The sequence below is a fragment of the Ursus americanus genome, chromosome 7 (assembly GCF_024610735.1).
Source record: "Ursus americanus isolate L20-20 chromosome 7, mUrsAme1.1.p, whole genome shotgun sequence".
Classification (NCBI taxonomy): Eukaryota; Metazoa; Chordata; class Mammalia; order Carnivora; family Ursidae; genus Ursus; species Ursus americanus.
In genome coordinates this window covers 7,905,875-7,920,109 of record NC_142133.1, presented here as the reverse complement: position 1 = coordinate 7,920,109, position 14,235 = coordinate 7,905,875, and the positions used below count along the sequence as shown (strand labels likewise).

Here is a 14,235-nt window from a genome sequence, read left to right as displayed (position 1 = left end):
ACACGGCTAGGCGGATTTAGCAAGGCACTGCCCCTACTTGACTTCCCAGGTCCACCACGGGGGTAACTGACATATATCTTAATTCTCTCTAGAAGAGCCGAAAGAAGACTCAAAAAACAAAGAATTTTGTTCTAATATTCAGAGGCATTGGTTAAAGTTTTTGCAAGGATTCCGGAGTCTTTATGATTTTCCTTGTATTGGAGAAACATTTGCAAATGTATATTCTCACAAGAACCACTAGAGCCGTCTCCTGTTTCTTAATCTTCCTAGTCGATTCCATATCATTTTCACAGTTTGTCACAATTCTGGCCTCTCAGTAGCTGTTCTCCTCCTCCCTCTACATTTATGTCAAGTACCCATGAGCCATCCTCATAGCTCTTCTCAAATTCCTCAGAGAGCTGGAAGTGTTTGGAATGTGAATGAGGCAGGAACACCATGAGGGTAAGTCCAATAAAGTTAATGCCTAGTAGACTCCGAATTTAAACTGGCATTTCCACTGCAAAGAGGGATTCAAGTGTCTATAGATTTAAAGGAACACACAGCAGGTGCATCTGGGGCGTCCTGGAATATTTGGGCAATGTTAATCACCTCACAATGGCGTGGGAGACTTGTAAAATGAACAATTCAAGAAAATGGAATCCAAGTTTTCTCTAGAGGCTTTCTTCCTCCTCCAGCTCTCCCGTGGGCTACTCATTCCAGCAAACAGAAACAAGTCAAGGTGTTCAAATGCTTTTTTCATGTTACACATCTGGTCAGGAAGCTGCCGGGAGCCCAGCTGTTTGTGACGTCACATCACCTGCTACATCTGGCTGCAAAGTCTTCATCTCTTTTGTCTCGGATCCATCGACCTCATTTCTAGTTCTACCTCTCTCCAGCCCAACATGAACGCCAGCTCACTGAGCCTCAAGCTCGCGTGGCCTGCATTGTGCTGTTTTTCACCTGGGAACGTTCCCAGTTCCCCTCCAGCAAGTATGTCCTCTGACCTTACTTTAACCGAAGTAAGATCAGATCTAACAAAACAACACCAAACTTCACTCATCCCTTAGGAAAAGTTCATGACTGACTGCATCAGTGCCTTTCTTCCCATGCTAGTTACCTTCTGTTTGCTCCTTCAAATCCACTCGGTGCTCCAGCCAGTGGCCTTGGGAGGCTGGTCATTATGGACTCCATCATGCCCCTACCCTCTGCTCCCTGCTGGGTTTGGCCAATGGAAGCCCTGGCAGGAGTTCAGAGGCAGGCAACCCATGAGGTTGCCTGGGTAGCTGGGCTCTTCTCTCCTGGAACACAGGCTCTTGTTAGTTGCCTTTATACTCAGCTTCCATAACTGCTCCCTCCCCTTCACACCTGGAGGGGGGTAATGCCTCCCGGTTATTTCCCATGCTGGGGTTCTGACGCATCTCTTATTGATTTCTTTTGGCTCTGCCCACATATTTTATAAATTGTCCTTTCATTAAACTTTCTTAAGTCAGTCCTTTTGAGTGTGCCAAGTTTTCTGTTAGGACCCTGACCAACACAAGGTCTCTACCTGGCATTATTCAACATTTATTTCCGTAGTTCACACTGCATGGATTGGCAGTCTGTCGGCTGCCACACTCTGAGAATATCTGCAGTGGTTTCTTTCGTGGTTGCATTTCTTTGTTTTCTCTGTTCCCTCCTTGCCATGAGAGCTGAGTATTTTATACCCTCTTTCCAAGTCTGCCCAGAAGTTACCTGCTATCACCATGGAGCTGATGCTATAAAAACTCTAACTTGATAAGGGGATCTGGTCTTCCTTAAGAGTTTTCTAGTCTGGATCAAATCAACTTCTCAAACAGAGATATTGGGGAGTGACGTGAATCCAGGACTCCCTTAGAGGCTTTAATCAGTTCAGAGGAGCAAAGGATCCTAAGAGTTAAAGTACTAAGCCCTCATAAACACATAAGCTAATATCCTAAGAAGATAATATGTAGCTAATGAACTTGAATTCTAATTCTCCCACTAAAGATCTCTACCTACCATTTAACTCAAGGACTCTGCTTTTTTAGATCAGTTAGGACTGATCTACCTGGGAAAGAAGAGGGGCTTGGGACTGATGTGCTCACAGTGGGAGCGATAACTCGAACACAACAGGTGTTGTCCATCCAAGCACATTCCCCCTTTTCTGAGTAAAGAACTGATCAGCGTCAGAATCTCATGCCAGATTAAAACCATAACTTTTTTTTTAAGTTCAGAACATTTATGATCAAAGCATTAGACTTAAAAACGCAGCAACAGGAAATGCGATCCGTGTCTTTTATCCCCAGATGCAGCCACTGCAGTGGAAAGCAACATACGAAAGAGCAGGCGGCAGATTTTTATCCTGACTCCTGAGATGGTGCACAGCAGGGAGTTTGCCTATGAGCAGGAGATCGCCTTGCACAGCGCCCTCCTCCAGAATGACTCCAAGGTGATCCTTGTAGAATTGGAGGCTCTGAGCAAGCCCAGTGGACTGCAGTTTGGGGACCTTCAAGATTCCCTCAAGCACCTTGTAGAAGTGCAAGGTACCATCAAGTGGAGGGAAGACCACATGGCCAACAAACGGTCCCTGAATTCCAAATTCTGGAAGCACGTGAGGTACCACATGCCTGTGCCAAACAGACGACCAGGGAAGACACCCAGTTTGGTTTCCCTGAGTGCCCAGGGGCAGTAGTGCTGGCTTTGACGTGCTGATAATGCACCCAATTTCCATCTATCTGAGCTCCTCCTTGCTGGATGAGGCCACGGGACCAGACACCAGGGCAGAGGCGTGAGGACCGGGGATGTCAAGAGCGTGCGGGCCCCCGGTTTCATCTATCAGCTTTACTCCCATTTGCCCAATTCTGGGGGGATGCAAAACACCCGGAAATTTCTATCCTCGATCCCTCTCTCTTCAGCTCATCTTTCCTTCCTTTTCTCCTTTTGCTGGTCTTTCTCCATGTGGCCTAGGATCTTTTCATTAGGCTTTTTTCCTCTTTCTCTCTCTTTCCTGCTCTCCTGCTCCTTACTCCTTGTCAATATTCTACACCTTGAACTTCAAACTGGAAGGGTTAGAGCTAAATTTTCATGTAACCTTGAAGAACACTCGGATTCCCACAAGCAGAACATTAGCAGCGCGTCTCGCTTCCATTGTGTGTCTACACACAGTGTGTTTGACCTCTCCCTGGTGAGGGACACACGGTTGTTTCACAGGGTACCTATCGTGAATATGGACCCTGTGAACATTCTTGCGGACATGTGTTCTTCTTTGTCTTGGCTCAATACCGAGGCGTGGTCCTCTTACGAAACTGTCAAATTGGCAAACTGTACCATTTTACATTTCCTCCAGTTTTGTACAAGACCGCTCTTCTTCCACCTCCTCGCCGATGATTGGTGCTGTTAGGTCTCTTTGAACTGTGTTGTTTCTGTTCATGTTGTTGATGTGTGGAAATTTTTTTATATATTCTGGATACAAATTCCTTTTCAGACAGATGTAAGGTGACAATTTTTCCAGGCTTACCTCCCTACCTCTTCATTTTTTTAATGGTATCATGGATTAGCGGACATTTTTAATTTTGTAACATTCAGTTGGTCAATTTTTCTTATATAGTTAGTGTTTAATGTGTCTTATCTAAGGTTTTGTTTTGTTTTGTTGTTTTTACCTCAAGTTCAGGAGATATTTCTCCATGTATCTTTATGAAATATTCATGGTTCCAACTTTTATAGTTAGGTCTATGGTTCACTGTGAGTTGATATTTGCATATAGAATGAGGTAAGGGTCAACCTTCTTTTTTTTTTTTTTTCCATAGAGATGCCCAATTGTTCCAGCAACACCTGTGAAAGACTTCTCTCTCCCTATTGAACTGACATGGTGACTTATTCAAATATCAATAGGCTATGTATGTGTTGGCCTACTACTCTACTTTCTATTATTTTCCAATTATATGCTTATGCAAATATCACACTGTCAAGATTAGCATTTCCTTATTGTAAGCCTTCAAGTCAGCGTAAGTCCTCTAACTTTGTTCTTTATTCCCAAGATTGTTCTGACTATTCTAGATCATTTGCATTTTCATGTAAAATTTTAGAACCAGTTTCTCAATTTCTTTGAAAATTCCTCCTGGGATTTGGATTGCATGAAATATATAGACTATAATCTATAGATTCTAAAAATGTATAGACTCTATAAACTCCACTGTTTGTGCAGAATAGATACCTTAACAATGAATCTTCCAATCCATAAACATGGTATATCCCTCCATTTTTATGTCTTTCATTTCTCTTGGCATATTTTGTAGATTTCACAGTAGACATTTTGTACACATTTCAAGGGATTTATACTTTGGTATTTGATTTTTTATGGTATTGTAAATGGTATTTTTAACAAATTTCATTTTTCAAATTTCCATTACTGGCATATAGAATTACAATTGATTTTTGTATATTAACTTTTTATTCCATGATCTTGCTAAACTCACTTATGACTTCCAGCAGCTCTTTTGTAAATTTCGAAGGGTAACCTACATAAAATTATGCCATCTGTCAGAACGAGTAGTTTTATCTCTTCCTTTACAATCTGTATGCTTTCTATTTTTATTTCTTTACTTTTTACAAAGGGATTGCCCCAGGTGAGAGACGACGTCCTTATCTTGTTCTCCTCTTTATCAGATTAGGATTGTTACTTTTTATTTTCAGTATTCCAAGTGTTATTAATGAAGAAAGGCTGTTGAATTTTGTCAGATGCTTTGTTCTTACTGCATTTATTGAGATAATTGCATGATCCTTCTCTTTCATTATATGATGAACTATTTTGACTGAATAAAAAGGATGAAACGGTCTCATTAAACCCTCTCCCTGTCAGCCGTGGGCTTCATTCTTCACTTTTGTTGGAAAGATCCTACTACAGACCAGTCTAAAAACGTATTCTGAGTTCTACCACACTATAAAAACTTTGAAACACATGTTCTCCTTTGGCCTCCTTTTCTTCTAAACAATTTAAAATCTCAATTCAACGCCTCTACCCCCTCTCTACTACTTCCCAAGGGAACCCCCCCCCCCCAGCCTAAACAGAAGGCCTCAGCACAGATCTGAAACTTGAGTGCTTCAGACAGGAGACAGTGGCCTCCTCCTCACTTTGGATGACCTCAGGGAGCCGTCCAGTGTCTTTGGGGCTCTTCCTTGGCCTCTTTTCCGTCTGCAGCCCTCCCCAGCTCCTTCCCCTTAACCGAAGACGGTGCTCCTCTAACCGGTGCAGGTGCAGGCTGATATCCTTCCCACCTGACTCTGACGCAAACCTCTCGGCGGCCTGTAGGGTGCGCAAGGAGCCCCACCGAGGGCCCCGGGCCCTGCCGGTTCCTCGGACACCGCCCACCGCCCCGGAGCTCCCGAAACTCGCCGCGCGGGGCTGGGACCACAGTCGACCTCGGCGCAAGGGCGAGGCGCAGGATTTTCCAGCTGCGTGCGGTCGCGCCCTCGATCGAGCTGCTCCCGGAACCCAGAGGCGGGGCGCCCAGGTGGAGGAAGTCTATATCCCTGGCACGCTGCGAGGGGCGCCCCAGACCGGGAGCATCCCGGAGCCCAAGCGCCCGGAACCAGGCGTACCCTCCACCGAGGAACTCCGCAAACTGGGAAGATTCCCGCCCCCAGCCTATCACCGGGAGAAAACCCCGACGAGGAGCATCTCTGATCGGAGCATCCCAGACCCGGGACACTCCGCGGGACCCAGCAGCGCCCCACCTAGCACTGAGGACAGAAGCTGCGTCCCACCCGCGAGCTCCGCGGCTGCCAGACGCCTTTTCTTTCTTCTTACTCTTTGCTCCTTTTTTTTTTTTCTTTCCCCAACCTTCTCTAGCTGCCTTACATCTTTGATCACACTTGCGGCTCCTCTCGTTCCTTTCGTGTTTCCCAGTGCTAGGGAGGCAGCGGATTGCAGTTTCTCACCTGCTTTTGGAACTCCTGCCTCCGCCGTCGCGACCGGAGTGGAGGAGGGACGGCCGCCTCCGCCCCAGCCTCGGGGGACTCCCCTCTAAAGGTAAGGAGCGGCGCCCCGCCGCCCGCCGCACTCCCTCCCCACTGCCCTCTGCCGCCAGCCCGCCTGGCTAGGGGCAACCCAGCCTCGGCAGCGCAGGGGTTCTGAGAACAACATCAGTTAGGAAAGTTAGCCATTATGTGTACAGATCTTCCTTCACTTATGATGGGGGGAGTTCTGAAAATCCCAGCCTACGTTGAAAATATCGTAAGTCACTGGAACGTGCATTTAATACACCTAAAATCCTGAACATCATAGCTTAGGCCGGCCTACCTCGAAGGTGCTCAAAACACTTACAGTAACCTACAGTTGGGCAACATCCTCTAACGCGACGCCTAATTCATAATAAACTGTTGAGTATCTCGTTTAATTGATGGAATAGTGTACCGAAAGGGAGAAACAGAATGGTTGCATGCGTACAGAATGGTCGTAAGTGTATCTATTGCTCACCCTTCTGATCTTCAGGCGGACTGGGAGTTGCAGCTAGAGAGGATCATAGGGCATATCGCCAGCAGGGGAAAAGATCCAAATTCAAAATCCAAAGGATGGTTTCCCCTGAATGTGTATCTCTTTTGCATCATCAATCAAGAAATCCTAAGTGGAGTCATGATAAGTAGGGACTGTGTCTATATATGTATACTTCCAGATATAGATAGATAGATAGATAGATATAGTTTTAAATATTAAGCATATATATATGGATGTGCATGCGTCCGCATATATACACACACATATGTACACACATACGCACGCATGAATAATTAGTGAGACAGCATCATTAACTTTCCCTGATAGTATCATTTCAGACGTTAAAACTTGCCCAATATTTCCTTTTTTTCTGAAGAATTGAGAACAGCTAAAATAATTGGTAGTCTTTACTAATTGAGCACTTGTCTGACGTGGTGTAGAAAACTTTTACATGCACTATTTTCACTTAATCCTCCTGTAGGCCAAATGAAGCAGGCACTATCATTACGCTTAATAAAGGGAGGAGAACCAAAGCACAGAGATGTTTAGGAATTTATCCAAGGGCATCCAGCTTACTAAGTAATAGATCACAGATTCACTCAAAATTTCTCTGATTCCAAAACCTTTGCTTTTAATTCAAGGTGCTTCCAGGAGTTAGAGCCCTGAGCGAGTTGCACTGCAGGCACGAGACAAACTAATGACTAGGTGATCCCAGTCAGGTCTAGACACCTGAGGTTATGGGATTAATTTCACCCTCTTCCCTTGCTCTATTCTTTGGAACCTCAGTGAACACTCATTTGGTGCCATGCAGTGCTGGGATTTGGGACGACACTTCTCAACCCGAGGTCCTTGAATGGCTTAGGAGGGTGTAAATTTGGAAGAAACTGGGTGTATGCAGGTTCTGGGACAAGGTGACTGCTCCCCCACCGCCAGCATGAAAACACATACAAAGGCTAGGAACAAGTGATCTGGGAACACGGAAAGACAGGGTCTCTACCCTCAGGGAGCTCCCAGAGAGCGCGGATGGATCCAGGAATAATGGGAATGCAGTGTGGTGCAGGTGTGGACAAAGGCTGTTTGGAGTACTAGCAGTCGGAGAGTTTCCTTGAGAAGGCAACCATCAAGCCAGGTTGTAAGGACTGTAGGGACCCCGCACTTAGAAGCGAGAAGGGTAACCTCCATACTGTTTTCCAGAGTGGCTGTACCAGCTTGCATTCCCACCAATAGTCTAAGAGGATTCCCCTTCTCCACATCCTCGCCAACATTTGTTGTTTCCTGTCTTGTTAACATGGAGAAAGGAGAACCCTCTTACACTGTTGGTGGGAATGAAGCTGGTACAGCCACTCTGGAAAAGAGTATGGAGGCTCCTCAAAAAGTTAAAAATAGAGCTACCCTATGACCCAGCAATTGCATTACTGGGTATTTACCCCAAAGATACAGATGTACTGAAAAGAAGGGGCACATGCACCCCAGTGTTCATAGCAGCAATGTCCACAATAGCCAAACTGTGGAAGGAGCCAAGAAGCCCTGCAACAGATGAATGGATAAAGAAGATGTGATTCATATGTACAATGGACTATTACTCAGTCATCAAAAAGGATGAATATCCACTATTTGCATCGACATGGATGGAACTGGAGGGAATTATGCTAAGTGAAATAAGTCAAGCAGAGAAAGACAATTATCATGTGGTTTCACTCCTATGTGGAACATAAGGAATAGTGCAGAGGTCATTAGGGGAAGGAAGGGAAAACTGAAGGAGGGGAAATCAGAGGGGGAGACAAACCATGAAAGATTATGGACTCCAGGAAACAATCTGAGGGTTTCAGAGGGGAGGGGGGTAAGGAGATGGGGTAGCCCGGTGATGGGTATTAAGGAGGGCTCATGTTGTAATGAGTACTGGGTGTTATATGCAAATAATGAATCACTGAACACTACATTAAAAAAAAAGGAAATTTTATTCTTTATATAAAAAATAAACACAATGGCATTCTTCTCAAAGGAAGAAAAAAGAAGCGAGAAGGGTTTGGGGAGCAGGACTGGCACATGCACAGGAGGGAATGGGGGAGGCATCAGGATAGCATTCCCAGGAAGTGGGAATGATGCTCCCGGCCTTGCAGATGAAAAACCTAATTCAGCATAAATTCTGCTTTCCTTAGAGCGGAAGCGTGTGGGTGTGCACACGCACCTGTGTGTGTTTTCTGTCCAAGATCATTTTTTCCTCTTTGCATTGGTGGTTTTATCATCTCAGTTGGTGGGTGAGTGAAACACGTAGGCACCGGGCATTGTAGAGAGGGAATTATTTTAAAAATCACCGCTGTTAAGATTTTCATCGAGGCTGTTTATCTTAGGAGGTGCTCAATTATGTTTTGCTGGTAAGAGAGATTTACATTGAGGCAATCTACATGAATTCGTGTGTGTCAGTGTCATTCTCTATAATCTGGACCAGTTCGTCTAGTCCGGTCCCAGCTGCCTTAGCAGAAAGAACTTGGAAGTAGCCTCACAACTACGGGTTTCTGTGAATTCCTTTTTTTAGAGGATGGTCACTTTGCTCAGCGTGGGGTCTGTAAACAGGGCAAGTGGGCGGAACAGGGGCTCAGGAGATAAGCATTCAGACACTCTGCAGGGCCGGACTGTCCCACCTCGAGGGTCAGAGAGAACAGTTGGCTTGTATCTGACCCTCACCCTAGGTCACACAATTTTTAGAAGAGAACCTTTTTCATTTAGAGAAAACTTCATGACACCCGGTGATCGAGGGGAAGTTTATGAGTGTTCTGTGTATGTGTATGTATGTGTGTGCAGACACATACATACCCACATATATGTACATGCGTATATATGCATATACTTAATATATCTTAACCAGTAACTTATTATTAAATATATATACTTATAATATATTAAATTTTCTTTTAGGTATACAAGTAAGTCCCCTAGATTAGTGTCTTCCTACCGTCGTTGCATATTAGAATCACCTGGAGGATTTTTAGCCATCAGGATGCCCAGCTGTACCTCGGGTGTCTGGCTGGGGACCCAGGCATTATTATTATTATTATTATTATTATTATTATTATTATTATTATTATTTAAGCTCCAGGGGAGAATGAGTGCCCTAGACTTCACATCAATTGTTAAAAGATATTTTCCAAAATGTCATGATTTAAGAAGAACGTCAGAGGTAAGATTATGCAGATGTTACGGTGGATCAGATGATCGCCTAAGACACCAAACTCTACATATTTATTGAATTGAATGCATTCATCAATTCAACAAATAATAAACATAAAATAAAGTATGTCAGTTAGGGATAAGTTCTATGGATGGAAAAATAAAGCACAACGGAAGAGGAGAGAGCGCACACACACACACACACACACACACACACACACACACTTGCATACACACACACGTGCATTTGCACCCAAGCAATCATGCTGTGAGATTTCCATAAAGCGCTTACAGAGGCCCATACGTTATAACTATGCTGTCAGCACACTTTAAAGGAAAGGTAGGACTCTTTAATTCATTATAAAGAAGTAATTAGTAGCTCTGTGAGAAAAACAAGTTGAATTAGACCTATCTTCATACCAAACAAGAAAAATAATTGTTAATGGGTAAAGCAATTTTAAGGTAAAAGAAACCCTAAGCCATAAAAATGAAGAAAGTATACCTTGAGTATACATCTGACCACTGAGGGGAAAGGAATGTCCAACAATGTAAAAATAATGGAAAAATCACAAAGGAAAAGCATAGTGGGCTTGACTCCATAACTACAAAGTCTCCCATATGTTCATCAGGATCCTTTGGAGAAGAGATTCATGACCGGTTAGTAGGTTGTCCTTATGCTTTGGAGGAGAAGGTAGGACACAAAAATTGACAACAAAAGAGGAATTTGAAGATAAACTCAACAAATTAAAAAAAAACACTAAAAGATCTAAGAACTGGACCAATGCCATAAAAAATAGTTCATACACATGGGAATAAAATAGCTACAAACTATATGCTTACTATTCTGCCTTATTTATATCAGTAGAAATGCAGGTTTAAGAAAACCATGAGACGCCATTACCAATCTGAAGAGTGAATTACATTTAAAGAATGAGAATGCCCAATGCTTATGTGGGTGTGGAAGATGGATATTATCTTGCTCAGCTGAGGAGTATAAATTATGACATTTCTGGAATGCAGTTTGGTAGTATGTGTTTATCAGGTTTAAAATGTATTCTTTGACCTAGAGATTGTATTGCCATTGTCCAAACACCAAGAAAACAACGAGAAAGGTAGATAAATAACTAACATTGAAGTGATAGTTATTATGCACCTGATACTTTGCAATAGTAACTCATGAAACCTTCACATCACTTCCCAGAGGCAGTATTGTTATTCTCTTTCCTGGGTAAAGAAACCGAAGAGCAGGGAGGGTAAGTGACTTGTCCGCAGTTATTCAGCTGGTAAAGAGTAGGATGAGGATTCAAATCCAGCCAGTCCTGGCATCAGACGCCCTGCTCCACAAACTGATCTCTATCCCCTAATACAAGAAGACAGTTATGCAGGTTATTTTGTAATAACATATATCTTATAAATTACAATAGATGCATATCAAGGATATATGTAGCAATTAAGATGATGTGAACAAAGAGATTTTTGGGACACAGGAAAGTGCTCATTGATTAAGTGGAAAATGCAGGATATGAACATTTTTTAACATCTTAATTATTTGAAAACCATGCAGAAAAAGTACAAGAAAACATGTTAAAGTATTGTGCATATTGAGGTAATTTTCTGCTTTTCAATCTTCATTTTATAATGCCCTATATTGGGCATTATAATACTTTAGAAATAAAAAACAATTTTTGAGAAGGAAGGAAAGAGAAAGAAAAAGAAAGAAAGAAAGAAAGAAAGAAAGAAAGAAAGAAAGAAAGAAAGAAGGAAAGAAAGATTTAAAAATTATGGAAAGGCAAAAAAAATCAATATCAAATAGAACATTAAAAAAACACCCCCAAAATTCCTTCATGCAAGAAATTTAATATTTATATTCTCCTATGTATATGTTAATAATACATATCTGTGACATTTCCCAGAATAGCTTTTCTTTTGGAAATGAGTTCCATTATTTAATATTTTAATCTTTCAAATCCATGATAAGTACATTAAAATTTATATATATACACACACAGAGCAGTGCCAGTGTCAGCTAATTTGGGATGTTAACATGTTTCATACCGAAACTCAGAGGTAGAATGCTGGATTATTTCATAGAAACTTTATTTCTCAAAAGACCTTGAAAATTCACAAAAACCCAAGCCAAGAAAAAAACCGCCGTGCCCTTTACGAGGCCGTGTCAACCTTAACCAGAGGAAACAATACTTTTCATTCTATCTGAGGTAAGAGAATAGATAGTTAATAATAAATGTGTGTATGTGTGCGTGGGTGGGGGGTTGATTTCAAACCATAGAACCATAGAAATATTCTAATTTGGTTATGAATACTTGGTACTTTCCATACGTACTTAACTCTTTTGTCTTTATTGATTGTTATCTCTTGGAAATTACAGCAGATGCTTTGTGATGTTATCCATAAAGATTGATGTAAATGGTTTGACAGCTTAGCCATTAAACTCCATCCAGGATTTGGGCATTAGCAGTCTTTTTTTTTTTTTTTTTAGTATGGGCCCTTGTAGTGGCAGTTTTAACAGAATTATTTGGGACTGGCAGGCTACCACGCATCCAGAAAGCCTTCGTTATATTAGCTCATCTAATCACTCAATAATTTTAGTGATAGACCATGAGCAGATAGGATCTGAGACTTTTAAGTAACTTGCCTAGGGTCGCACAGCTAGTCAAAGCTCTAGCTGGAATGCCAACCCAGGTCTGTGTGCCCCAGAAAGCAAGCTCTTCCACCATACTCTGCTCCCTCCCCCAGTGGAGCTCAGCATGTGCTATGCAAGGAACATGGGATTGCTTACGAAATAGTCACACTCGGTGTCAGAGACCCACTGCCCCCTTCCCCCGTTCTACTCTCTAAGTCTGTAATTCATAGGACAAAAAGATGGATTGGAGTAGGACTGAAATTCGACACGGATTTGAGTTCTTTGAGTCCATGTAGATTAGGCATTCGGAGTGTAGGAGACTCCTGTTTCGTCTCTCCGTTTCCCTAAAACAAATGCACGTGGGCATGTGTGTATTTCACACACATACATACACCTGTTCCTCTGTAGAAAGTATTAGTGCTTACTCCGTGCTAGGCATTGTTCTGGACTCTAGTGATACAGTAATGAACAAAATAGAGTCAGTTCCTAACTTAGGAAGAACTTAGTTCTGAAGAAGGAAAATGGATATTTAAAAATTCAAGCCACAAATGAAGATCATGATGAGGATTTTGGTGTGATGAGAGAAACACACACACACACACACACACACACACACACACACACACCCCTACATGGGCAGACCTGTCATACCTATGTCGGTATATCACAGACTGTCTATTCATAGAACAGTAGATTTTCTGGAAATATTTTTGTTCTCAACCTTTGAGGTAAGATTTAGGAGACGAGGCTTGAAATACAGCAGACTCTCTTACATTAGAAAATTGCATTTTTAGGATTTTTTTTCTGGATGCTGAAATTCATTACCTTGAAATTTTATGAATTCTAGGTGGCTGAAAGTTCTGAGAATACTTGGTGACTATATTAAGGGATATGAAAACTTACGGCACTGGTTTTTTTTAAAAGTCTGTGTGCCAGAAGATTTTAAAAAATCTCCTTCACGAGGCAGGTGTACTTTTGTTTGCAACTTCTGGCTGACCCTGTCTTATTCTGTTTTCCAGAGAAACCGTTGGAAGCAGAATCCTCAGTATGCGTCATACAGAGCTACTCTTGACAATTTTGGTGCTTATGTTTACAAGGACCTCCGGTAAGTAAGTACAATCACTCACAAGCATACTTACTGGGTAGTCCAGAGGGCATATCAAGGTTTTACTTCTTTATGTGGAGATGGCTATTGACGATGCTGAATTTATTAAAATTAGTGGTTTTAGATTTTACTTTGAAAGTTACCAACCATTTGGTGTCCCTGCATAGAGAATAAAAGGTTCATAGAAATGAAATCAAGTAGAGAATCATATGGGAAAAAGAAGAGGGAAAGGAAAAGATGTAGTCCTCTGAGTTTATGGAGAGAGAGCAGGATCGTATCTGGAAACAAATTACATTTGTCCGAGATGAACATCTGCTTTATGTTACTGAAAACTGAAGAGTTCCCAGCCATCTTTCTTATTGATTTTTAGAAGTTTTACACGTTATTTTTCTCCCAACATGAAGGCCAAGAATCATCTTATTGTTTAGGTAGTGAAGACAGTGAGTGGGAATGCCTTACCGGTCTTGAGAGAAATATTCGCGTTAGAAGGAGTACATAGGGAAGACTGCATAGATTGGGGAAAACGAGCAGGCTTCGTATCAGGTGGCGGGCACCAGTTTTACCTGATTAGCAGTGATGACTTGGAGACTTTTATGGAGAAGGATTCTGTGGGTCCATCAGGATCCTTTGGAGAAGAGATTCATGACCGATTAGTAAGTTTTCCTTATGCTTTGGAGGAGAAGGTAGGACGCAAATATTGATTTGCCTTGATCTGTTCTCTAGGAGAAGGCAGTACATGAGCCATATCCCCTACTTTGAGAATTACTGCTGAAGAGATAGGGAATTTAAGTTATTGATACTTTCAAATAATTTCAGTCCAATATTTACTTACGTGGGCCCATTTTTGTTGAG

The 14,235-nt window shown here is 42.2% G+C and overlaps 2 protein-coding genes across 6 annotated transcripts in view; both read left to right on the top strand.

Annotated features, from left to right (window-relative positions):
- The window catches only part of IL33R (interleukin 33 receptor), a 70,207-nt gene extending 65,303 nt beyond the window's left edge, over positions 1 to 4,904 (top strand). For both annotated transcript variants that reach the window (XM_045771735.2, XM_045771736.2), the window contains exon 13: positions 2,283 to 4,904. In XM_045771735.2, the coding sequence (XP_045627691.1) occupies positions 2,283 to 2,668 (386 nt within the window). In that variant the 3' untranslated portion in view covers positions 2,669 to 4,904. The remainder of the gene's footprint in view (positions 1 to 2,282) is intronic.
- A 394-nt stretch (positions 4,905 to 5,298) lies between these two features.
- The window catches only part of IL18R1 (interleukin 18 receptor 1), a 35,211-nt gene continuing 26,274 nt past the window's right edge, over positions 5,299 to 14,235 (top strand). For 2 of the 4 annotated variants that reach the window (XM_045771767.2, XM_045771769.2), the window contains exons 1-2: positions 5,300 to 6,004; positions 13,298 to 13,383. In XM_045771767.2, coding sequence (XP_045627723.1) covers positions 13,326 to 13,383 — 58 coding nt within the window. In that variant the 5' untranslated portion in view covers positions 5,300 to 6,004; positions 13,298 to 13,325. Of the gene's footprint in view, positions 6,005 to 9,630; positions 11,854 to 13,297; positions 13,384 to 14,235 lie in introns of those variants that run through there. The other 2 variants (XM_087863245.1, XM_087863244.1) reach the window with 2 other exon arrangements.